General features: G+C 52.1%; 1 protein-coding gene across 1 annotated transcript; it reads right to left on the bottom strand.

Moving 5' to 3' along the window:
• Window positions 1-14,405: 14,405 nt before the first annotated feature.
• On the bottom strand, window positions 14,406-24,671 carry LOC143173587 (uncharacterized). Its single transcript, XM_076363852.1, has 8 exons — window positions 24,622-24,671; window positions 24,466-24,533; window positions 20,049-20,120; window positions 18,689-18,754; window positions 16,973-17,080; window positions 16,028-16,175; window positions 15,644-15,841; window positions 14,406-14,484 (listed from the first exon to the last, which is right to left on the bottom strand). The coding sequence occupies exons 1-8, from the start codon at window positions 24,669-24,671 to the stop codon at window positions 14,406-14,408; spliced, it is 789 nt and encodes a 262-aa protein (XP_076219967.1).
• Window positions 24,672-24,991: the final 320 nt, after the last annotated feature.

The following is a 24,991-nucleotide window of genomic DNA, read 5'->3' on the forward strand; positions in this document are numbered from 1 at the left end:
CTGTCTCAGTCTCCTCCTCCTCCTCCTGCTCCCCCTCCTCCTCCTCCTCCTCCTCCTCCTCCTCTTCCTACCATTGTTTTCACCTGCCTCCTCCTCCTCATCTTCATGCTATTGTCTCCTGCTGATTACTCCTCCTCATCATCATCATACTGCTGTGTCCTGCTTCCTCCTCCTACTCCTTTCTTCTCCTTGTCAACATTGTCATGCTGTTCTCTCCTGATGCTCTCTCCTCCTCTTCCTCCTCCTCCTCCTCCCTATACTGTTCTTTCCTGCTGCCTCCTCCATCTCATGCTCTTCCTCCTCCACCTCCAGCTCCTCCTCCTTCCCATGCTATTGTCTCCTGCTGCCACCTCTTCCTTCTCCTCCTCCTCCTCCTCTCTCATGCTATTGTCTCCTACTGCCTCCACCTTATACTCCTCCTCCTCTTCCTCCTCATCTTCCCCTTTCCTCTTCCTTCTTCTCCTCCTCCTGTTTTCTATTCCTTGTCACCCAGTTGTTGTCTTCTGCTTCCTCCTTTTCATCCCTCTCCTCATCATGCTGTTGACTCCTGCTGCCTACTCCTCCTCCTCTTTCTCCACCTACTCCACCTCCTTCTCCTCCTCCTTGTCTTCCTTCTAGTCCTACTCTTCATAGTCAAGCTGTAGTCTCCTGTTGCCGCCTCCTCCTCCTCCTCTTCCCTTAACTCCTATTCCTCCTCATCCTCTTCCTCCTTCTCATTCTCCTCGTCCCTGTTTTCTCCTGCAGCTTCCTCCTCCTCTCCCTCCTCCCACTTCACTTTCTCATCCTCTTGTCTCCCGCAGCTTCCTCGTCCTCCTTCCCCTTCTTCTCTTCCTCATGCTGTTGTCTCTTTTGGCTTTCTCCTCCTCCTCCTCCTCCTCCTCCTCCTCCTCCTTCTCCTCCTCCTCATGCAGCTGACTCCTTCTGCCTCCTTCTCTTCCTTTTTCTCCTCCTGTGCCTTCTCCTCCTTGTCATGCTCTTGTTTCCTACTGCCTCCTAGTCCTCCTCCTCCTCCTCCTCTTCCTCCTCCTCCTCCTGTTTTCTATTCCTCATCTTTATACTGTTGTCTCCTGTCTTCTCCTTTTCCTCCTCCCCCTCATCATGCTGATGTCTCTTTCTGCCTCTTCCTCCTCCTCATTATGCTTATCTACTGCTGCCTCCCCTTGCTCATCATTATGCTCTTGTCTCTTTCTGCCTCCTCCTTCTCCTCCTCCTCGTCTCTCCTCTTGCCTCATGTTGTCTCTTCCTCCTCCTCATCTACTTGCCTCCTCTTCCTGTTTTTTCATCCCGTTTCCTGCTGTTGCCTCCTATTGGTTCTTATCACTTTTGCCTTCTCTGGCCAGTACCCCCTGCTTTCATCCCCTGGTAACGCACTTAGCATCACTAGCGCCATTTTATGATGCAGGCAGCCATTCTCTCTGATCGAGCAGGTCACATATTGGTTCCCTTCCCCTCATTATCAGACCCTGACGGTCCTGTGCACTGAGTAGACAAACCAAACACATTCCTTCTTGCTGCCCCTACCAGCCTCAGGGTTCCTGGCCTGCAGGCCAATTACTCCCTCCCTTAGCAGACTTAAGGTCCCAGGCACCCGGCCAAGCAGGTGGTGTTAATGACCTCGTCACAGAACAGGGAAGCGCAACAGCACACAGAGCAGTGTCTCTAAAATCAAGCCGTTACAAGTCCTAAGTGGGGAACTTGGACCCCAACTGCTGCAGCGGGAAAGTGAGCGCCGTGACCCTCTGGGGACCAGGGACGCCTCCACCATCATCTGCTTCCTCTGAGGATTGAGTGAGTGACTCCTATTCTTTTATGTGATTTCTGAGTCTAGATTATGATTGTTATATTGATACAGGAAACCATGTCTTAAGATTTGACCTGATCTGCCGAGGGTCTAGGTGATTAGAAATCCTAAGTTAAATTAGCATCCAGGTCATTAGAAATTAGAAGTCACCTTATAAATTCTTATCAATTGCACTACATTCATTCTGCTTGTAGAAATCCCGTGCTGTTCTAATCATCAATTCGGTGCTCTACTAACCATAGTATCCTGTTAAGAAATAAAGCTTAATTGTAACTACAATTTAGTGTCGTTATCATTCTACCAAGGGTCCCTAAAAGAACCTGTCTGTCCCCTTAGTGTCGGGTGACACGCTTGCACACAGTTCTCCACCACGTGCCACAGAAGAAGGTGGCTCTCGATAGCTGCTTGTGCTTCAGCACCTCGATCTTGACATCGTCTGTAAGGAGGAGGAACATCGTCACTGCCACAGCAGGCCAAATTTCCATGCAAGATACATAACAAAATTCTGGAGAAAAGGTCATTTATAGAAACAGCTCTTGGGAAGTCGCTTGTTCTGGGGGAGCTCAAGCTGTCCCCAAAACCTTTGGTGGCAATTGTCTACTTCTCCCAGCCCTTTCCAAGAAGCAGGGAGCACGCGACCCCCTGGACGTGGAGAGGGAAAGCAGAGGGTGGCCGCTGCCTTCTCACTGGGGATAATCACTGTGGGGAACGCAAGCTCCCGCAGCCATAACTCATCAATGTCCAGCTGGAAGATGGGTGTGTGAACCACAAGCACCTCTCATTTGCCATGGAATAGCTCCTGGACCGTAGCGAAGGTCCCGAGTCCTGCAACCAGGACACCCTGCCCAGGGAAAAGACAAAAAGGCATCCTTGGCACAGACCCAGCATCATCCCCTGTCTCTCTGCTTGGTCTCTCCACTCTGACCACAGGGAAGAGTGAAGCCCTCGGGGGTGCCGAATGCTTTCTCAGATGGGATCTGGACTTGGTTTCTCTCCTGGTTGGCCAAGAAGCTGCTCTGGGCACACAGGGTGGTCTCAGCGTGCTGCTGCAGTGCTCAGGGAGGGAGCTCTCAGGAGGACTGAATCCCTGCAGGGCGACGGCGACCAGGACACCAGCCCACCTTGTCCAGCTTCAGCTGTCCCAGGGTGTAATCAGACACAGCTCCCCACATAGCCACGATCTTTGGAAAGCAAGGCAAAGAGGTCTCAGGCTCCGAGCCAGCCAGCTCACAGACTCTCGACAAGCTCCTTGCGCTGGGCATGACAGATGCTGGTGGACACCAACAGCCCAGAAGAACATTGCCATGGCTGGGGAGCTGGGCTGTGCCCCCATTTCACACTGCCAGCTCCCAGAGAAAGCTGGCCCTGAATGGTGCCCCCTTTTGAGGAGACCGAGCCATGCCCACAGGAGACTAGGTGCTCAGGGCAGCCCCAGCACCAGGACCTGGCAGTCCTGGCAGCCACGTTGTCCCCCGAGCCCAGTGGGACCCTCAGGCAGAGCTCTTGTGGCAGCCCCAGCCATGTCCAGCCACCCCCACAGCTCAGCAATTACAGCTTTTGACAGCTGACAGCCCCAGTGAGACCCCTCAGGAAGAAGCTCCTGAAACCTTCACCCTTGGTGGAGAGCTGCAGGAGCGTGGGGTACAAGCAGCTCAGCTCCAAGTTGATGGCCACGGTGCAGCAGCCCTCCATCGTGCTTGCAGCTTGCCCTCACCTCAGCGAAAGGGATGCTCTTCACAGCTCCTCGCCCAAAACTCCTCTCCGACGTGCCGCTGCTGTCAGCAAGGGTCCTGCCTATCAGCGCGGGTCCCCCAGGGCAGCCCCGCTGCCTCCCGACCCTGCTCCTGGCTGTGCAGCAGCTTCAAAGGGCAGCAGTGGGGAGCCCCTGAGCAGTGGCCAGCAGCGCCCAGGCCTCGCCAGGAAGTGCCGGCACTGCTGCAGTGCTGGGGAGACCTCCCTGTGATGCAGTGCATCCCCTGTGACATCAGCCCACATCATTTGGAGGTCCATTATGACACCAGCAGGGAAATGGCACAGCTGGGGAGAGAGGCGAGAGATTTCCCCTCTTCTCCTGGGAAACAGTCACCCCCCTTTCTCCCCAGTCCTTTTCCAAAAATCCCGTCTGCCCCCTGCACCAACATGTCTCTGCTACTGGGAGCCCGTCCAGGCAGGTGGGCTTTGGCAGTTGCCTGCGGTCGGGCTGTTTTCAAGAGATGGGATCGAAAGCCTGGGGGGTAGAACAGCCCCTCCCATGTTACCAAACACTCTCTGCTTTGGCTTGCTCTCATGGTAGGGGTAGGACGTGCTTCACTGTCCTCGTTTTGGCTGGGATGGAGTGAATTTTCTTCATAGCAGCCCATATGGTGCTGTGTTTTGGATTTGTGACCAAAACAGTCCTGATAAAGCACGGATGTTTCAGCTATTGCTGAACAGTGCTTGCACAGCGTCAAGGGCTTCTCTGCTCCTCACTCTGACCCACCAGCGAGTAGGCTGGGGGTGGGCAAGAAGTTGCGAGGGGACACAGCTGGGACAGCTGACCCCAACAGACCAAAGGGATATTCCATACCATAGGACGTCGTGCTCAGCACTGAAAGCTGGGGGGAGAAGGAGCAAGGTGGGGGGCCACAGTGAAGAGGACAGACCTGGCAACACCCCTCCAGCCTGCTGCTGGCCTAGCAGCAGCTCCGGCTGAAGGGACCTTACCAACACCTGCCCAGCCTCCAGCCTGCTGCTGGCCTATCAGGGTCTGAGGAAGAAATGACCTCACAAGGAACTTCCAAGCCATTTGCATGCTGCTGGCCTATCACCTGCAGGGACAGAAGTGACCTCACAAGGAATAGCCAAGCCACGTGCCTGCTCTTACCCTATCAGCATCTCCGGCAGAAGAGACCTCACCAGCCCCCACCCCAGCCGTCACCTCGTTGCTGGCCCCTTGCCATCCCCCCAACCTGCCTCCCCTCTGCCCCTCCAGCTCTCGCCTCTCTGCGCTGTCGCTGGCAGGCACTGAGCACCTCAGTGCCAGCTGCTGCTCCTGACCAATCAGCTTCTTGCCACACCAGTGAGCTCACCACACACCAGCGATGCCACCTTCCACCCCAGCGCCCCCTTGCCTGACTCTGCCTGCCCCAGGGTCTAGCAAATGCAGCAGCCCCAGCATACGGGTGTACCTGATGGAAAAAAGGAAAAGTAAAAAGAAAAAAATCTTGGGGAACCTGGAGTTCTAGTTAAAATGACACCTCCTGCCCTAATCCACAAAGACCCTGACTGTGTTTGCTTTGTTCATATGGGGCGGAATAAAAAGGAAAAAGAAAAAGAAGCCAAGTCTATTATGCAGAACAGCTTCTGTTCCAAGTTTTTGTAACCTGTAGAAAGATGCAGAGGCAGATACTGTTGCAACTACCATTGTAGATGTAGCTACCATTTCAGATGTCATTTCTCCAGCGGTGTCTCTAATGCTATCTGCATCTGCAATGGTATCGGCAATGGCACGTGCATCTTCACAAGCATCTCCATCGGCAGCTGCATCGGAAATTGTGTTTGCATCTGCAATGGCATCTGCAACGGCAACTGCATCGGAAACGGCATGTGCCTGCCATTCCTGACAATGTTGAAGATGCAGACACCAAACCAATACAAGTGCAGATACAGACGCCATTTCAGACACTGCAGATGCAGATTCTGCTGCAGCTGCAGATACCGTTGCAGGAACCACTGCAGAGACCATTGCTGAGGCAAAGTCAGGTGCAGAGACCTTTGCAGACGCAGATGCCATTGCCGATGCAGTATCACTGAAGATGCAGAGGCCGTGGGAGACACTCACAGCATTACCAATGCCACTGCAGATGCAGACACCTTTGCAGCCGCAGACAGCATTGCAGATGCAGAGGCCATTGCAGATTTCATTGACAATGCCATGGCAGATAACACCCACAGATAGAATACCATTAGAAAAATACCCATTCAATTGCAGATGCAATGGCAGATGCAATGGCAGATGCAGACACAATACACCCACCGTTAGCGATACAAGTACAGTCACAGACAGAATTACACAGACAATTAAGAGACACAAGACGAGCCACAGACACGAGTACACATTCCGTTACACCTATAAATACAGACGCTGATCTCATTCCTGATAGGGGTACCGTTGCAGAGAGAGGAGCCGTTACACATCCAGGTAGCGATGCACATGCTGTTGAAGATACAGGGAGTATTGGCATCAGCACTGGTATCTGCAAGGGCATCAGCATCTTCAAGGGCATCTCCATTGGCAGTTCCATCTCAAACTGTACTTGCATCTGCAACGCCACCATCTGCTGCTGCGGTAGCTGCAGCCAGAGAGAGCAGTGAGAATATGTGAGAGAAACAGCTATGCAGACACCAAGGTCAGAGAAGAAGGAGGGGGAGGAGGTGCTCCAGGTGCCGCAGCAGAGATTCCCCTGCAGCCCATGGTGAAGGGGAATCATGGTCTTCACCATGGTGAAGACCCTGGTGAGGCAGGTTGTCCCCCTGCAGCCCATGGAGGTTAACGGTGGAGCAGATATCCACCTGCAGCCGGAGGAGGAGGACCCCACGCCGGAGCAGCTGGATTCCCGGAGGAGGCTGTGACCCCGTGGGAAGCCCACACTGGAGCAGGCTCCTGGTAGGACCTGTGGGCCTGTGGAGAGAGGAGCCCACGCTGGAGCAGTCTGTTCCTGAAGGACTGCACCCCATGGAAAGGACCCATGCTGGAGCAGTTTGTGAAGAACTGCAGCCCGTGGGAAGGACTCATATTGGAGAAGTCTGTGGAGAACTATCTCCCGTGGGAGGGACCCCACGCTGGAGCAGGGGAAGAGTGTGAGGCGTCCTCCCCCTGAGGAGGAAGGAGCAGCAGAAACAACGTGTGACCAACAGACCACAACCCCCATTCCCCGTCCCCCTGCGCCGCTGAGAGGGGAGGAGGTAGAGAAAAACGGGACTGAAGTTAAGCCCGGGAAGAAGGGAGGGGTGAGGGGAAGGTGTTTTAAGAGTTAGTTTTTATTTCTCATTACCCTACTCTGATTTGATTGGCAATAAATTAAACTAATTTCCCCAAGTCAAGCCTGTTTTGCCCGTGACGGTAATTGGTGAGTGATCTCTCCCTGTCCTTATCTCAACCCAGGAGCCTTCCGTTATATTTTCTCTCCCCTGTCCAGCTGAGGAGGGGAGGGATAGAGCGGCTTTGGTGGGCACCTGGCATCCAGCCAGGGTCAACCCACCACAGGCCCTTATCAATTACACATTATTTTATACTACTTGAAAACAGCCCAACCAATTTGTTAGGGAGAGATTTACTCCGCAAATTGCAGGCAAATTTAAACTCTTCCCCCAGGGCACCCAGCTCTGGATACCTTTCAAGAATTTATCTAAATTAGTTGCCGCATTACAGGAAGGCCCTAGAGACTTTGCCCTACCAAAAGAGCTGCAAAAACTCCCACCCCATATTCCTGGGTGGGATCCCACTGAAGTGGGACTCCTAAAATCCACAAAACCCGTTATCCTATGAACTAAAGAGGGTCCCCCACCTTCACTCAAACAATAGCCGTTATCTCATGAAGCCATTGAAGGGGTATCACCCCTATCCCAAAGCGTTTTATATCAAGGGATATTAAAAGAATGCCAACCACCATGTAAGACCCCTATTCTACCCATTAACAAAAACCTAAACCAGGCCTAGGCCTGGCTACCGATTTGTACAGGATCTAAGAAACATCAGCGACTGGGTAGAAATACCCCAGCCAATAGTGCCTCATCCATCAAGTATTATTACCTTAATCCCCCAAACTCGAAATTTTGGACTCTGATTTATGCGCAGCTTTTTTTAGCATCCCCATTCACCTGGATTCCCAATATATTTTTGCTTTACTTGGATGTCAGGGCAAGTTCCTGGGACCCGATCACCTCAAGGATTTGCAGGGTCACCCACTATTTTTCTCAGATATGGCTCAAAGATTTACAAGAGAGAAAACTTGCAGGGCAATCTGTACTAGTATAATATGTTGATGATTTCCTAATACCTAGTCCTGACTCCCATACGTGCAAAGTCAATACTCCAGCATTATTGACTGCGTTGGCTGATAAAGGTCATAAAGTTTCTCCTAATAAACTCCAATTTTGTAAATCACCAGTGGAATATTGAAGATATATCTTAGAAAAAGGAACTCGACTTTTAACCCCAAATCATGTCCAAGCAACCCAAACTCAACCCATGAGTTTTCTCACTTTTACCCTTCCAATTCTCTCCCCCATCCCACCAGGGGGGAGTGAGCGGCTGTATGGTGCTTAGTTGCCGGCTGAGGTTAAACCACAACACTGAGCAAGGCCCTGGGTGCGGGGCTTAGCACAGGCGGTGTGACCGAGGGCAGAGCCCAGGTGCCTGGCTGACGCCAGCGGCTCCCGTCACACAGCTCCCCCCTGCCCAGGGCTGTGGCTGGAGCACAGACAGACCCGCATTTTCAGAAAGACCTGCTGATCCAGAGCAAATCCAGGGCAGCTCCTCTCCTGTCCCTTCCCCTCCTGTCATATCTCCTCCTCTTCCCCCCGCTCCTCTCCCCTCCTTCCCTGAGCAGGCCCAGACCCCATGAGCGGACCGAGGGACGGCAGAGCTGTGCACACAGCTTGTGCTGCTGAGAGAACAGCTCCAGGCGCAATGGCCCTTCTTGAAGGCCGTCTCCCCACAGGCCCAGTGTCCCGGCTGGCTGCGGAGCGAGCTGCGGTGGCAGAGGGCAGGATGGGCACAGGGCGGCTCTGCGAGGAGAGGCCCAGGCTGCCCCTGCCCGCCTGGCAACAGCTGCGCCATTGGCCACGGCTGAGCCAATCAGCGGAGCCGGAGGTGGCCTGTCAGTCACAGCTGGCCTGGGGTGAGGCCGGAGGGGGCAGAGGCCAAGGGGCCTGAGGAGAAACAGGTGAGAGGTGGGCTGGGGGCAGCTGGGGCGAGGCAGGGAGCAGGGCCAGGGCCAGGCCGGGCCAGGACCAGGGGTGCTGCACGCACAGGAGCAGGTATCTCATTTTAGAGAGCAGCGTCATTTTTAGGATCCAGCCAGTCGCTTTTAGAGTCCAAGCCACATCTTGAGTGTCCAAACCCTCATTTTTGTGGTCCAAACCCCCAAAGAGTCCAAAGCTTTGGTTCTAGGGTTTGAAAGCCTCCTGTTGAGGGTCCAAACCCCCACTTTTAGGGCCCCTAGCTGGATTTTTATGGTCCAGTGACTCACTGGTAGGGTTTTAATGCCTCTTTTAGGGTAGAAAGCCTCATTTTTAGGTTCTAAACCTGTACCTTTAGGGTACAACTCGTACATTCTAGGGTCCAAAGTCTCAGCTTTAAGGTCCAAAACTGACTACAGAGCCCAAATTCTCTTTTTCGGGGCCCAAAGCCTCATTTTTAGGGTCCAACACCTCATTTTATGGTCCAAATGCTCCTTTTAAGGCCCAAAGCCTCGTTTTTAAGGTCCAAACCTTCATCTTAGGAGCCAAACCCTCATTTTTAGGACCCAAACCCACATTGTTCTGGCCCAAAGCCTCAACTTGAGGGATCAAAGCCTCATTTTTGGATCCAAAGTCTCCTTTTAGATTCAAAAGTCTCATTTTTATGGTCCAAAGCCTCAGTTTTACTTTCCAAAGCCTCATTTTCAGGCTCCAAAGCAGCATTTTTAGGATCCAGCCAGTTGTTTTTATTGTCCAAGCTGCATCTTGAGTGTCCAAACCCTCATTTTTAGGGTCCAAACCCCTCCTTTAGGTCCCAAAGCCTCCTTTCTAGGTCCCCAAAGCCTCATTTTTAGGGTCTAACCTTCATTTATAAGTTCCAAGCCTTGCTTTTAAGGTCCAAAGACTCATTGTAAGGGCCCATAGCATTGTTTTTAAGGCCCAAAGTCTGATTTTGAAGGTCCAAAGCCTCCATTTGAGAGGCCAAAGCCTTATTTATAGGGTCCAAAGGCTCATTTTTGGGCCCCATCCCTCATTTTCAGCTTCCAAAGCCTCCTTTTTTGAGGGCCCAAAGCCTCCTTTTGAGCCTCCAAAGACCCATTTTTAGGCCGCTGTCGTGGTTTAACCTCAGTCGGCAACTGAGCACCACGCAGCCGCTCGCTCACTTCCCCGCCCCACCCCCACCCCGGTGGGATGGGGGAGAGAATTGGAAGAGCACAAGTGAGAAAAACTCATGGGTTGAGATAAAAACAGTTTAATAATTGAAATAAAATGATAATAATAATAATGATGTGATAATAATAATACTACACAAAGCAAGTGATGCACAGTACAATCACTCACCACCCGCCGACCGATGCCCAGCCAGTCCCTGAGCAGCGGCCCCCCCCTGCCAGGTTTCCCCAGTTTATGTACTGAGCATGACGTCACATGGTATGGAATGTCCCTTTGGCCAGTTTGGCTGTGCCCCCTCCCAGCTTCTTGTGCACCTGCAGCCTTCTCAGTCGGTAGAGCATGGGAAACTAAAAAGTCCTTGGCTAGTGTAAGCTTTACCTAGCAACAGCTAAAACGTGGGTGCGTCATCAACTTTGTTCTCATCCTAAATCCAAAACACTGTACCAGCTACGAGGAAGGAAATTAACTCTATCTATCCCTGCCGAAACCAGGACAGGTGCAAAGCCTTAGTTTTTGGCACCAAAGCATCATTTTAAGGCACAAAACCTACTTTCAGGGTTCAAAGCCTCACTTTCATTTCCAAAGCCCCATTTTTAGGGCCCAAAGCCCCATTCTTAAGGCCCAAACCCTCCTTTTGAGGGTACAAAGCCCTGTTTTACAGCTCGAAGCCTCCATTGGAGTGCCCAAAGCCCTACATTCAGGACCAAAGCTTCATTTCTGGGGGCCAGAGAGGAACCAATAGGTTCCCCCCTGTTGCAGGGTCCAAAGTGTCCTTTGTACCATCTGGCCCATCCTTTTTTGTGCCCAAAGCGCCATTTTTAGGGCCAAAAGCCTCATTTTTTAGGGTCCAAACCTGTCTTATTGCCCATAGCCTTTTTTTAGGGCCCACAGTTTCATTTTGAGGGTCCAAACCCTCATTTTTTCAGGCAGAAGGCCTCTTTTTAGGCTCCAAAGCTACATTTAGAGTGTCCAAATCCTCATGTTTGCTTTCCAAAGTCTTAGCTTTGCCTTCCAAAGCAATATTTTAGGCTCCAAAGCTTCATTTCTACGGTCCAAAGGCTCAGTTTTAGTTTGCAAAGTCTCCTTTTAGAGTCCAAAGCCGCTTTCTGTGTTTCTAAAGCCTCATTTTCAGGCTCCAAGGGCTCGGTTTTAGGATCCAGCCAGTCATTTTCAGGGTCCAAGCCACATCTGGAGTGTCCAAACCCTCATTTTTAGGGTCCAAACCCCTGTTTTAGGGCCCAATGCCACATTGTTATAGTCAAAAGCTTTGATTCCACAGTGAAATCCTCGTTTTTATCGTCCAAACCCTAATTTTAAAGGGTCCAAACTCTCATTGATAAGTTCCAAGCCCCATGCTTCAGGTTCAAAGGCTCATGTTGAGTGCCCACAGTGTAATTTTTAAGGCCCCAAGTCTGATTTTGAAGGTCCAAAGCCTCATTTTGAGAGTCCAAAGCCTTATTAATAGGGTCCAAGGGCTATTTTCAGCCCCAAACCCTCATTTTTAGCTTCCAAAGCCGCCTTTTTAGAGACCAAAGCCCTGTTTATCGGGTCCAAAGGCTCATTTTCGGGCCCAAAGCCTCATCTGTAGCTTCCAAAGCTGCCTTTTCTGGGACTAAAGCCTCATATTTAGGATCCAACACCTCATTTTATGGTCCAAATGCTCATTTTAAGACCCAAAGCCTCATTTTTATGGCCCAAAGCCTCACTTTTAGGGATCAAAGCCTCGTTTTAGGGTCCAAAGTCTCTTTTTAGGCTCCAAAACTTCATTTCTATGGTCCAAAGGCTCAGTTTCAGTTTGCAAAGTCTCCTTTTAGAGTCCAAAGCCGCTTTCTGTGTTTCCAAAGCCTCATTTTCAGGCTCCAAAGGCTCGGTTTTAGGATCCAGCCAGTCGTTTTCAGGGTCCAAGCCTGTCCTGGTTTCAGCAGGGATAGAGTTAATTTCCTTCCTAGTAGCTGGTACAGTGCTGTGTTTTGGATTTAGGGTGAGAACAATGTTGATAACTCACCGATGTTTTAGTTGTTGCTAGGTAGTGTTTACACTAGTGTCCTGGTTTCGGCAGGGATAGAGTTAATTTCTTTTCTAGTAGCTGGTACAGTGTTTTGGACTTAGGATGAGAACAAAGTTGATAACGCACCGATGTTTTAGTTGTTGCTAGGTAATGCTTACACTAGCCAAGGACTTTTCAGCTTCCCATGTTCTACCGACTGAGAAGGCTGAAGGTGCACAAGAAGCTGGGAGGGGGCACAGCCAAACTGGCCAAAGGGACATTCCATACCATGTGACGTCATGCTCAGTACATAAACTGGGGAAAGCTGGCCGGGGGGGCCGCTGCTCGGGGACTGGCTGGGCATCGGTCGGCGGGTGGTGAGCAATTGTACTGTGCATCACTTGCTTTGTGTATTATTATTATTATTATCATATTATTATTATTATAATCATTTTATTTCAATTATTAAACTGTTTTTATCTCAACCCACGAGTTTTTCTAACTTGTGCTCTTCCAATTCTCTCCCCCATCCCACCGGGTGGGGGGGGAGTGAGCGAGCGGCTGCGTGGTGCTTAGTTGCCGACTGAAGTTAAACCACGACAAGGACTTTTCAGCTTCCCATGCTCTACTGACTGAACAGGCTGGAGGTGCACAAGAAGCTGGGAGGGGGCACAGCCAGGACAGCTGACCGAAACTGGCCAAAGGGCTATTCCATACCATGTGACGTCATGCTCAGTATATAAAGCTGGGGGAAGAAGAAGGAAGGGGGGGACGTTCGGAGTGATGGCATTTGTCTTCCCAAGTAACCGTTACGCATGATGGAGCCCTGCTTTCCTGGAGATGGCTGAACACCTGCCTGCCGTTGGGAAGTAGTGAATGAATTCCTTGTTTTGCTTTGCTTGTGTGCGCAGCTTTTGCTTTACCTATTAAACTGTCTTTATCTCAACCCACGAGTTTTTCTCACTTTTACCCTTCTGATTCTCTCCTCCATCCCACTGGGTGGGGGGGAGTGAGCGAGCGGCTGTGTGGTGCTCAGTTGCCGACTGAGATTAAACCACGACAAAGCCACATCTGGAGTGTCCAAACCCTCATTTTTATGCTCCAAACCCTTCTGTTGGGCCCAATGCCATATTTTCAGGGTCCAAAGCTTTGATTCTAGAGTTGAAAGCTTCATTTTACATCCCACAGCCTCACTTTTAGTGTACAAACCCCCATTTACAAGTTCCAAACCCCACTTATAAGGTCCAGAGACTCATTTCCAGTGCCCAGAGCATCATTTTGAAGCACTGAAGTCTGATTTTGAAGGTCCAAAGCCTCAGTTTTAGAGTCCAAAGCCTTACTTCTAGGGCCCAAACCTGTCTTTAAGGAACAATAGCCTTTTTTTAGGACACACACTTTCATTTTTAGTGTCTAAGCCCTCACTTCTATGGCAGAAAACCTCATTTTAGGCTCCAAAGCCTCATTTCTATGGTCCAAAGGCTCCATTTCAGTTTACAAAGTCTCACTTTTAGAGTCCAAAGCTGCATTTTTCATCTCTGAAGCCTCATTTTCAGTCTCCAAAGCGGCATTTTTAGGATCCAGCCAGTCGTTTTCAGGGTCCAAGCCGCATCCTGAGTTTCCAAGCCCTCATTTTTATGGTCCAAATCCCTCTTTTAGGGCTCAAAGCTTCATTTTTAGGGTGCAAAGCTTTGATTCTAAAGTTCAAAATTTCCTTTTTATGGTCCAAAGCCTCATTTTTATGGTCGGTAGTTCCCACGTGTGCCCCAATACGAAGTTCAGCCCAGAATTTGTGACTTCCTGGGTTTGCTGCTGTAACAACCTGGACAATTGTGCTATTGCTCTGTATTTAGCACCCACACCCCGAGTGGATGGAGTCAGGCCCTCTCAGGAGACAGCTGAACCTTGCTCTCCCCCTTCGCCTTTTCTCCAGTATGGGCACCACTTGCATGCCTCCAGATTTCAGGACTTGTCTCCCACTTATGGCCCCCTGCAAGACTGCTCAGTACCTGGATTGCTTTGAAAAAAATTCATATATGCCAGTGTGGTGGGCTTCCCCGAGGTTGGACAGCACTGCCAAGAATCAGAGAAAGGTGAAGCCTCAGCATGGCTCAGGCACAGAGGATGCAGAAGGACCGTGCAGGTTCCCTCTGAGCCCGTGCCTGATCCGTCAGTGAATCCCTTTGGACCTCAGTTCACAGGAGGGTTCCCCCTCTGTTGTGCCTAGGGCCCCTAGGGACTCACGGCAAGCTCTGGGATGCAGGTACTGAGGGAGGCACATTCGATCAAGAGTCACATTTCCCATCATCTGCTGAGCGCGGTTCAGATGGCCTCGTTCCCAAAATGGCAAAGTGCTGAAGTTCCTGTGAACTGGGTGTGGTGGGAGGTGAGCAATATCTCGCTGCATGCACAGAGGGTTACGAGTGTCTCTCTGACACACTGCTGGCAATAACCTCCACACACCAGAGACAAGAGTCGCCCTCAGAGAGCTGTTCCTGGCATCTTCTAGAACACTTTCTCTGTACTGAGAGCTTCAGGTTTGGCTGCTGACACCATGTGCAATAGCGGGCACTGGGAGAAGAGCCTGCAGGCACACACACATACTGCGTATGGGAGTGCACAGGCACTCAGGTCAGCAGCCGGGCCGATTGGGTGACACGGGGTGCTCCGCACAGGAGGAGGAGCGCTGGGACGAGGTACTTGTAAAGCCCAGCAAGGCAGCCTAGAACAATGTATAAAGTCTTTTCTGCATGGCTCCTGTACCCTCCAGTCGCAACTGCAGAGCAGAGTTGTGATAAGACTGGCTTTGTGGTCTGCCCTTTGTGTCATCTGACATGCTCCGAGAAGACCCTCACAAGTCAGACTTCACGGCAGCCTTAACGGGATCTGCTGTATTTGGCCACCGTGACTTTAGATGTATTCCAAAGGTGTTCCTCCCCTTTGTTGACAGTCTGCAAAGCTTAACCTCCTTCTTTTTACATCATCATCATCATCACCATCATCATCATCATCATCATTATTATTATTGTTATTGTTATTATTATTTCATTGTATTCTGTTCCATTTTTAATGCCTCCCTTGTTACTAATATCACATTCCTTCCACTCCCTCTCCCACCTAGCCCTGCTCCAGCTTCCTGCTCATTTACCATCTCCGATGTCTGGGGTGGGAGGCACTGCTCCAGCCCCACAGCCTCTGCCACCACGTCAGCCCTCCTTGATGTGCTCAGCGCTGGACGGCCATCCTTCCCAGCACCTCCTTCCCTCTCTGCCCAGTCCATCCTGACTGAGGGCAGCATCCCAAGCAAGCTCAAGGACAACCCTTCACACCTCAAGGCGCACCAGCACGTCCCCATTCTGGTGGATGAAAGCCTTGTTGACAGCCCCAGCTGGGAAACCAGGCTGATGCTGGGACGAAGGGGACCCTCACTGGAGTGCAGGTCTCTGACAGCTTCTCTCACAGATCCAGCACTGCTCCCAGCTCTGCGCATTGTAACTCGACGGAGGCAGACAAAACAGCCAAGGGCTCACTGCTTTTGGCCAAAGTATATTTATTATTTATTCTAAAAATCATCATCTTCTGATGTACAGTATCCCTGTTGGTACTGGTAACAGGGACACCAGAAGGGGTTAGGCTGAGGTGAGTCCAGTGAAATGCAGGTGTCCAGTGAAGAGGCACCATCAGTGAGAGAGCAGCTGGGACAAGTGGGCAGAGGTGAGGGGTCTGCGTTCATGCTCCTGTACAGCTGGGCGAGCTCTGCTGCAAAGATCCACGGTGACGGGCTGGAGCTGTTGTTGAAAATCTCATTTGCTTGGGCTACCTCACCCTTTTTTGTTCCTTCTCCCAACTCTGCTTTGCCTGTATCTCTAGTCTGATCTTCCCTTTTCCAGGCAGAGTCAGTATCGGCTTGTCCCGCTGCTTCTTCGTCTCTCTGGGTCCTTCTGTACAAATGGGTTTCAGAAAAGACTACTCGTTGATACGCATTAAGAGGCCAGTTAAAAAGATCTTACAGCAGAAATCTCAGCAGAGTACTGCCAGCAGCTGCCTTGGCACTCCAGGATACTCTAACTGCAAATACCCCATTGACAACTGCAGCAATATACAACTCTGGGGAAAAGCCAACTCACGGGTCTCTCTTCCTCCGCCGTGAAATGACTATGCAAGATACCACTATCCCAGACAGCAGCACACCCAAGGCTGCCACCGTCACTGGGATATAGTACTTGCGCAGCTCTTCACGATCAGCAGCCTCAGCCTTTTTCCCAGCGTCTGCCCCTGGAGGAGAAGAGACAATGCCACACGTTACTGTGCTACGGATAATCTCAGAGTGTGCTTCACATGCCCAAGAGATTCTCCTTTTCAGTGGTTGGTGCCTCTGGCTCTGGTGTCTTAGCACCAGAGGACAAGAAGGGTCGTTTAAACTTCTCATGGAGAAGAGCCTGCGTGCCAGCGAGCAGCTGCACCAGCGCTACCCGTCTGTTCCTCCGGGCTGCAGGCCAGGGCTGTGTGCTGGGGACCTGCGGTTCATCCAAGGAGAGCACTGCAGGGATGCAACAGAAATGCTCCTGTTTTCCCAAGCGGACATCTCCCGAGCACTCCCCTCCAGGACGTCCCCGCGGCTGAAAGACAGGATCCAGCCCACGGGCTATTGCCTGGCTCCTGCGGTGCCACCTTCTCGTCACCCCCAGCCCCGATGCACACGCTGGGGGAAGGCTGGCCCCGGGACAGCGTCGTGCAGGGCTGGGTTGTAGCTCTCAGGTGGCCTCATTCCCAAAAGGGCAAAGTTCCTAAATTCCTGGGAAGTGGGTGTGGTGGGAGGTGAGCAATCCCTAACCACATCCAGAGAGGTCTATGAGTGTCTCTCTGGCACGCTGCTGGCAATAATCTCCACACACCAGAGACGACAGTCGTCCTCAGAGAGCCACTCCTGGCTTCTTTGACAACACCTTCTCTGCACTAACACCCAGGTTTGGCTGCCGGCATGACATGCAAGAGTGGGCTCCGGGGGAAAAGCCTGCAGGCACACAGTGATTCTGACTGGTGACAGCGGGTGACCACAGGACAGCAATTACCTGGCGTGCCGGCTTCTTGCATTGCCTCTCTCTCTTCATCTGAGACTGGCACTGTGTGACTGCTTCCCTTCTGAAAGGCCTGCTTCTGCAGAGTCTCACGGTCCGTCTCTTTAGAAAGAAAGCAGGACAGTTTAATGAGAAGTAAGCGTTCCTCATCAGGAGCACGATACCTTCAGGAGGCAATACTCTCCAAACACGTTAATAAAGCTTAGAAACAAAGCCTGGGCTTTTGGGGGTGCATCTAGTCCAAACACTGTGTCATTCATAGAGAAAAAATTAAGCACGTGACACTTCTCACTTTACCAACACAGACAGCAAAACCTGACCTGCTGGGAAACCAGGAAACTGCATGCGATCTTCTTGCTCCCATTACATGTAGTGCATTTTTGGCAAACTGCAAGATGATGCTAAATTACTTCCTTCAAAGAGGATGGGAAAAAGCTGCAGCCAGTTCAGCTGGGGAAAGAGCCCTTCTGAGAAGCACGTCCCACCATGCCAGCTCCATCACACGGGAAGGGTAACAGACACACACGGTGGACGGAACCCCAAGCTCTTGCAACCATGTTCTGGGCAATTTCACAAGCGGCAGTGAAGAGCCCACTGTCCCCCAAAACAAGAGGAAAACCACAGCCAAGTTTTCTGAAATGCAACTAGAAACAGAGAGCTAAACCACCCACGACTGAATTAACCGAATGAACCACTCAAGGCCGCCTTCAAGTTAGGTGTCCAGCATCAAGCTGGGTGTCCAGCTCCGACCCACCCCTGACCCCGAGGTGTCACCGAGAGTCTGCAGACATCAAGGACAGCAGTGCGGCTGGACCAGGCTGTGAAGCCTGGGCTGCTCCGATCCTGGCCAGGGGATCGATCCTGCCTGTAGGCCAGGCAAAGCCTGCCAGTCCCAGTGACACAAATCTGCCTGCGCATCCTCTCCGCCACCCAAGGGCCCTCTCCCCTCCAGCAACTGGCAGGGTGCTGGCCCTCTCATGGCTCACGAGCTATTAGCTCCTCCGCAAGTCCCTCACGCACTCTGGGAGCACCACCAACAGTCACACTCGTCCCACCACAGCTATCGGTCTGCAGGCTGAAAATCAATCACAGACAGAAATGCCTACGAAATCAGCATCTGCACCTGACTTCCAACATTAGGAAAGGGCAGCCAAGACTTCTTGGGACATCATTCCTGCCTGGAACTTGCCCATGGGCTGCGCATGAGCTGAACACAAATTCAGCACACGCCAGTTCCTGACATCTGGATACCAGCATCTGCACAAAGCAGCTCTGGCCAGCAGTGGTACAACTAGGGCAGCAGCTGTCCCTGGGGCTCAGCTTGAACCACAACTGGTAGCAGATGCCGTGCTGGACCATCTCTGTGGCTCACCAGCCCATGCAAGGCGTGAAATCGAGTGTCACTGCAGCGAGGCTCTGACTGATCCTTTCCTGCCGTGTAGGCTACAGCACGTCCATACATGAATCTAAAACCTCAGCTTCCCAAGTCGTACGGTTAACAGAGTGAAATATACTAACCAGGGGCTGCTTTCTCCAAGTCTTTCAGGATTTCCTTTGGAACTTCAGATACCTTTTGGGAATACTTCCCTATTTTAGCTTTAGACTTTCCCCTTGAGGACACTAACAGAAAGCATGAAGGTAAATGTCACATGAATAAAATATTGAAAATGAGTGCTTATTCTGTGAAGTCAATAAAGACTGACTACTCACCCTTGGGATGCCAGCTGGGATCCAGCACGGGATTCAGCCAAGAAAAAGCCCTCCCTCTGGCCACATCTGCAACCAAACACCCACGAGAAGTTACCATCACACGTTCTGATCTACATCGTCACAACTGAATAGCAGAACACATAAGGGGGTCACGTAATGACATGGCACACCCATGCAGGTCTGTAGTCTCACACCTGCAGAGGCACCTGCCTGACTTTGGACTTTGAGCTGGCAGCTCTCAAAGGAAGTAAAAAGCCTTGACATACCCACACGACTTCCCTGCGGGTCAGTCCTGGAACCCAGCCAAGAAGCTGGATAACCATCGTCTGCAACCACATCCGTAAACGAACACAGGACAGAGCAGGTCCCGTGCAATATTTCAATATACTTCTTCAGATCTGAACGACAGTGAACGCAGTTCAAACACGGGACTACTCCAGAGCATTCCACTCTCCCTTCCGCTCAGGAGCATCTTGCAAACATTTACCAGGTGCCTGCAGTGGCCACTAAGCAGGCATGGAGCTGTCCGGAGAAAGAACTCCCTGGAGCTCACACCAGCTCTAAACTCAACCCCAGCGTGCCTGCTGGCTTTGCAGCAGGCGCTGGAAGCAGTGCAGGGGTGGAGCAGCTGGCAAAGACAGCTTTGCAAGGCAGAGCCCCCCGGGGCACATCACTGAGCTGGACCCATTTCCAAAGCTGCGGAGGGGCCTGATGACCTCTTGGCTGGGACCTGGCAGCTTTCAAACTACTGTCTCCAGGCCACGTGCAACACCCCTCAAGCACCAGACGGACAAACATAGGGCCACTCAGGGCCTTCTTACCAGGAGACCTCTCACGCACACAAAAGGAAGCCCGCACTAAAGTGGGAGCATGTAGCACCAGAGGAAAAAATGATTATTCTTGTAGAGAAGAGCCTGCTGGCCACTGGAAGGCTGAACTATCTGGGATGCCCTCTGGGATGCCCCCCAGGCTCAGGAACAGGATTCCCCTGAGTGGCTTGATCAACATGGACTGCAGGAACCAAACAGGTAATCAAACACAGGTGAGAAGAGTTTCCACTGCACGTTGTGATCTACTTCTTCCTTAGTCACCTGCAGTGACTGGAAGCGGGTGAGGTAAATGACACGGGACACGTACAAAGGTGTAGGTTCCCACAGCTAAAAAGGAACATGGGTGACCTTTTTGCCAAGACCTAGCAGCTCTTCAGGTAAAGAAATATTCATGACTCATCTGTGCAACACCCCCAAGGCACAAAAAGCTCTTGGAAGGCCTTAAGAGGATCTTAGGTAAAATTGCACATGAATAACCTATTAAAACCTAAGTGCTTACTCCCTCAAGCAGACAGACATTGGCAACTTACCTCTGGGACGCCCCCAAGGCTCATAACCAGGATCCAGCTGAGAAGCTCGATAAGCACTGCCAATGCCATCATCTGGAATCAAGCACAGATCAGAGAAGTTTCCATGCACGCAGAGGAAGGAGGAAACTGGAGGAAAAAGTGATCGTCCATGCTTCTCGTGGAGAAGAGCCTGTGAAAGGCTGCACCAGCACTACCCCTGCACATTCCTGCGGGCTGGGGACCTGCGGTTCATCCAAGGGGAGCAGGGCTGCAGGACTAGAGCAGAAACACTCCTGTTTTCCTGAGCGGAAATCTCCTGAGCACGCCTCTCTGGGATGTGCAGCATGGCACGGGGTTGGGTGACAGGGAGGGCCCCATGGGGACTCAGCACCAGGTTTCTTACCCCACGCCGCCACTCCCGCCCCCCCTGCTCACTCTGAAAATGTCCCTGAAGCAGCCCCAGCCCCTCTACGCCTCTACACAGGGCGTCTGCCCCCCCCTGCCCACACCGTGGTGCCTGCCTGGCTCGCCCGGCCCGGCCCAGCCCAGCTGCTCTCCTGGGCCCAGCCCTAGCCCTGGCCCCACTGCCGCCCCGCTGAGGTGTGGTGGATGCCATGACGCACTGCTCGGGGCTGGGTGCTGGCCCCCTGCCTGCCTACCTGCTCCCTGCACTCGTCTTGGAGCAGCCTGGGCATCCCAGGCTTGCAGGGCCACCAGGAGGAGGAGGAGGAGGAGGTGGGTGAGAACCATGGCCCCCCACATTCGCACCATGCTGCTGCCGCTGCTGCTGCTGCCGCCACTGCTGGAGCATTGCCTGCAGCTGGCGTGGCACAGCACATCAAAGCGGGGCTCTGTGACCACATGGCCCCATCGGGCCACACCCTCTGCCAGGCCTCCCCGACGTACACCCGTTGCCAGTGAATTACTGAATCTGCACACTATTGCATTTCCTTGTTCTACACGAGTGTGGAAGGAGCAGAAGTGGAGAAGGGTGGACCTATTTTGGGAGGCAGCACTGCGTACGGCAGTGCACAGGCCCTCAGGTCTTGCTTCCCAGAAATCAATCAATATCAAAAGCTCTGAGGGAAGACTGCATAAAAAAGCCAATTTCAAGTGCCTTTACTTGCTACTATTTTTGTCAGGCAGCGTTCTATGAAGAAATTAGCTTTTCCCGCTAGTTTTGCTACAGCTTCATTACCTTTAAAGACATCAATTCTTACCTCTGCTACTCCAATACAGCCTCACAGCCCAGCAAAATCATACTTCAGGTAGGAAACCTTCACCATACAAAGACGGGCACGCTACAGGCATACGTTACTCTCAGAAAACAGACTCTTTCAACCACTCTTCCACTTGCTTACCGAAGTTGAGAGCGCCTTAGAAAACAACAAAAAAGCAGGGTTCTTATTCACATTTTATGGAGCCCATTCTATCAGCTGTTCAACATTAAGTCCAACTCCAGTCTGAACCCCAGAATAAGAAATGCCATCTTACAATTTCCAGGGAAAGGAAGGGCTTTGAAGTGGTAAGATCAGAAAACGTTCGTGAAAGCAGAGTCATGCAAGTACACATCCCTTATCACAGACCACCTACCCCGTTACCTAAGTCATGTCCTCAGCTAATTTGCAGCCACTGACATCTGGAAAATAGCACTCAGTCTCTTGTTCATTAGTGCTGAGCACGTAGGTTGGAATTGGAGCTGGGAAGAAAACCATATGCAGCCAGTCTGGCTTCATTTGAGTACATTAGGACAACTTCAGTTCACATTTACTAGGAAGCACAGCAGGTCCCATCCGTCCCTCCAGACCCCAACACCAGTCCTGTGCAGCGTCCCGAGGAGCAGTAAGAGCAGAACAAGAAACCTTCTTTCAAAATAAGGCCCACAGCCTGCTCTTTCAACAAGATGCATAGAGCAGCAGCTGAGAATAACCTCTGCTTTAACTACACCTAGCTCTGCCATCTACATAAGGAGACCAGCTCCTAAATGATCCCCAGCCGTAGAAACACAGATCTTCCCTAGGGCAATGCTAAAGGAAATACCAGAGCACGGGGACACCTGGTCATTCAATTTAAGCTGAGGGGGAGAAGGACAGAGGACTAGAAAGAAACAAATCAGACAAGAGAGAAGACAGAGGAGCCGAGAGAGAAAGAAACATACAGGGAAAAGGCTAGAGAGATGGAGAAATGAAGACAAATAGGGACGAGGAGCCCTGACAAGACACGGAGAAAGAAAAAGTAGGGTCGAGGAGCAGGACAGAGGGGCAGTGGCGGGGGGAGGACAAGAAGGAGGAAGAGGGGATAGAGAAAGACAGGGACAGGGAGCAGGATGTACAGATGGAGAGAGAAAAAGAAGGACAGGGAACAGAACAAAAGGACTGAGAAATAAAGAGAGGGTAAGATCTGGATGAAGAGACCAAGAAGGCGGGGGCGGAAATAGCAATGAGCTATTGCAAATAGCAATGAGCTCCCTTGAGCTAGGACAAAGGGAAAGACAGGCAAAAAATAAGAGACATGGAGCAGGACACAGATGGAGGTAAAGAAGCCTGGACTGGGCAGCAGGAGAGAGAGATGAAGACCAAAAAACCAGCACTGGGCTGCAGGACAAAGATGGAGTGAGGAATAGCAGCGACAGGGAGCAGGACAGAGTGAGAAAGAGAGTGGAAAACCTGAAGCGTGAGCAGGACAGAAAAATAGGGCGGGGGAGAGACAGGGAGAAGGACAGAGAAACGGAGAGGGAATGAGAGGGGCAGGGAGCAGGACAGAGAGATGGAGCAGAAAGGGGAAAAGCGATGGGCAGCAGGACAAAGGGGAGGAGAGACAAGGACAGGGAGCAGGACAAAGGGATGGCAGAGGAAAAAAATAGTGACGGGCTGCAGGACTGAGATGGAGGAATTAAAGACACAGGGAGCAAGAGAGAGTGACAGAGAGAGAGAAAAGGAACAGGGGGCAGGACAGCATTGGAGGACAAACCCAACTGTGATGGGCAGCGGGACAGAGAGATGGAGAAAGAAAAAACAGAGCAAGAGAGAGATGAAAGAAGGAGCAGCCAGCTGGACAAGGGGATATAGTGAGAAAGGATGGGACAGGGAAGGGGACAGAGAGAGAAAGACAGAAAAGAGAAAAAGGACAGAAGGACAGCAAGAGGGAAAAAGGGACGGGGATCTGGACAGAGCTGGAGAAAGAAGCAGCAGGGAAAGAGGAAAAGAGGCAGGGAGAGGGAGCCGGAAAGAGAAAGGAAAATAAGGGACAGGGACAGGATAGAGATTGCAAAAAAAGCCTGGGGCGGGCAGCAAGACAGAGAGGGAGTAAAAAAAGAACACAGGCAGGGATAGGGGCAGGGAGCAGGACAGAGGGATATAGCAAGAAACAATGGGGCAGGGAGCAGGACAGACCAACAGACAAGAATAACGACAAAGAGGAAGAGAAAACCAAGGCCGGTGAGCAGCCCAGAGAGCTGGAGAAAGGGAGAGGGGTATCAGGAGCCCTGCAGAGAGATGGAGGAGGGTGGGGGGAATGGTCAGGGAGCAGCAGAGAGGGACAGAGAGAGGGGAGGTGAACAGGAAGGAGGACAGGGACAGTGGGATACAGAATGAAAAAACAGCGGCAGTGAACAGGACAGAGCAGTGGAGAGAGAGAAAGAAAGAAGCAGAAGGAATGAGGGAGAGGGGAGGACAAGGACAGGGAGCAGGACATACAGGCAGAAAGAGACAAAAGACGGGGAACAGGCCAGAGAGACTATGGGGGGAAAGAGAGGGATGCAGATCAGGACAAAGAGATGGAGAAGGAAAAAACCACGATGGCCTGCAGGACAGAGAGAGACAGGAAAAAAGAGGCACAGGGGGCAGGAAAGAGGGGCGATGAGGAAGGGAAAGGGAAAGGTAGGATGAGAGAGGGAGGCACTTGGAGAAAAGAGAAAGGCGGGACAGGGAGCAGAGCACAATAATAGAGAGGAAGAGAGGCACAGAGGAGCAAGAAAAATTACACAGAGGGAAAGGGGAGGGGTCAGGGAGGTACTGAGATGCAGAAGAGGGGTGACATGGCCCCAAGGGCCCAGGACTCACTGGAGCTCTGACTCCCTGCTCCGCCAGGCAAATTTTACAGTTCAGGCACTTCTTTCCATGTCTGTCTTTTCTTCCCTTCCTCTTCTGTAGCTCCAGTTGCTTGCCTGTCCTCCACCTAAGAGAACGTATTGGTGTCTCACAGCTCAAACAACATGAGGCTTCCTGGATACACAGCCATGCACACGCACGCACACACACACCACATGGCCGTACTGTAATTTTCCTTCCTTATACCCCGCGGTGCACGTTGGCGATCTGGTCTGCTGAGGACTACTCAGAGGGACCCTTCCTCACCCAGAGAGGCCAGCTGCCTCTTGCCTGCAGCTGGAGGCAGCAGCTGGCGGGATCCCCTTCACTTCATTCTCCAGCTGCTTTACCTTTTTCTGGCTTCTTCAGCTTCAGCCGCGGCAGCTCCTCTGCAAAGCCAGTAGTTGTCCACGTGTCCCTTTTCGCCCGCGCCGCCAGGAGAGCAAGGCCAGAGACAGCCCACGCAAACCAGAGCCAGATGCAGCCTGAGAGGCCCTGGCCCTCACCTCAGCCGAGCCACAGCTGGAGCAGAGACTGCACCTCCCGAGAGCAACATGGCTGCCTGGCAGCCCTGTGCCCCAGGCCTACAGCTCCCAGCATGCTGCGGGGTGCTCCTTCCTGCCGTCTGATCCTGCGGGGACACCGTCCCCCCCGGCCCGGCCCCGCCCCCCCCGAGGCCCCGGCCATCTGCCCCGGAGCTGCCCAGGCCCAGGCCCCGGAGCCCAGGTGGAGCAGGGAGGAGGGGGAGGAGAGGGGGAGAGAGCGGCAGAGAGGGGTGGGGCAGGGTGGTGGGGTGGCCAGGGAGGGATGGGAGACAGAGAGAGGGACGGGAGACGGAGAGAGGGACGAGGAGAACAGGGGGGAGCTGGGCAGGGA

This window comes from Aptenodytes patagonicus, unplaced genomic scaffold, assembly GCF_965638725.1.
Source record: "Aptenodytes patagonicus unplaced genomic scaffold, bAptPat1.pri.cur scaffold_135, whole genome shotgun sequence".
NCBI lineage: Eukaryota > Metazoa > Chordata > Aves > Sphenisciformes > Spheniscidae > Aptenodytes > Aptenodytes patagonicus.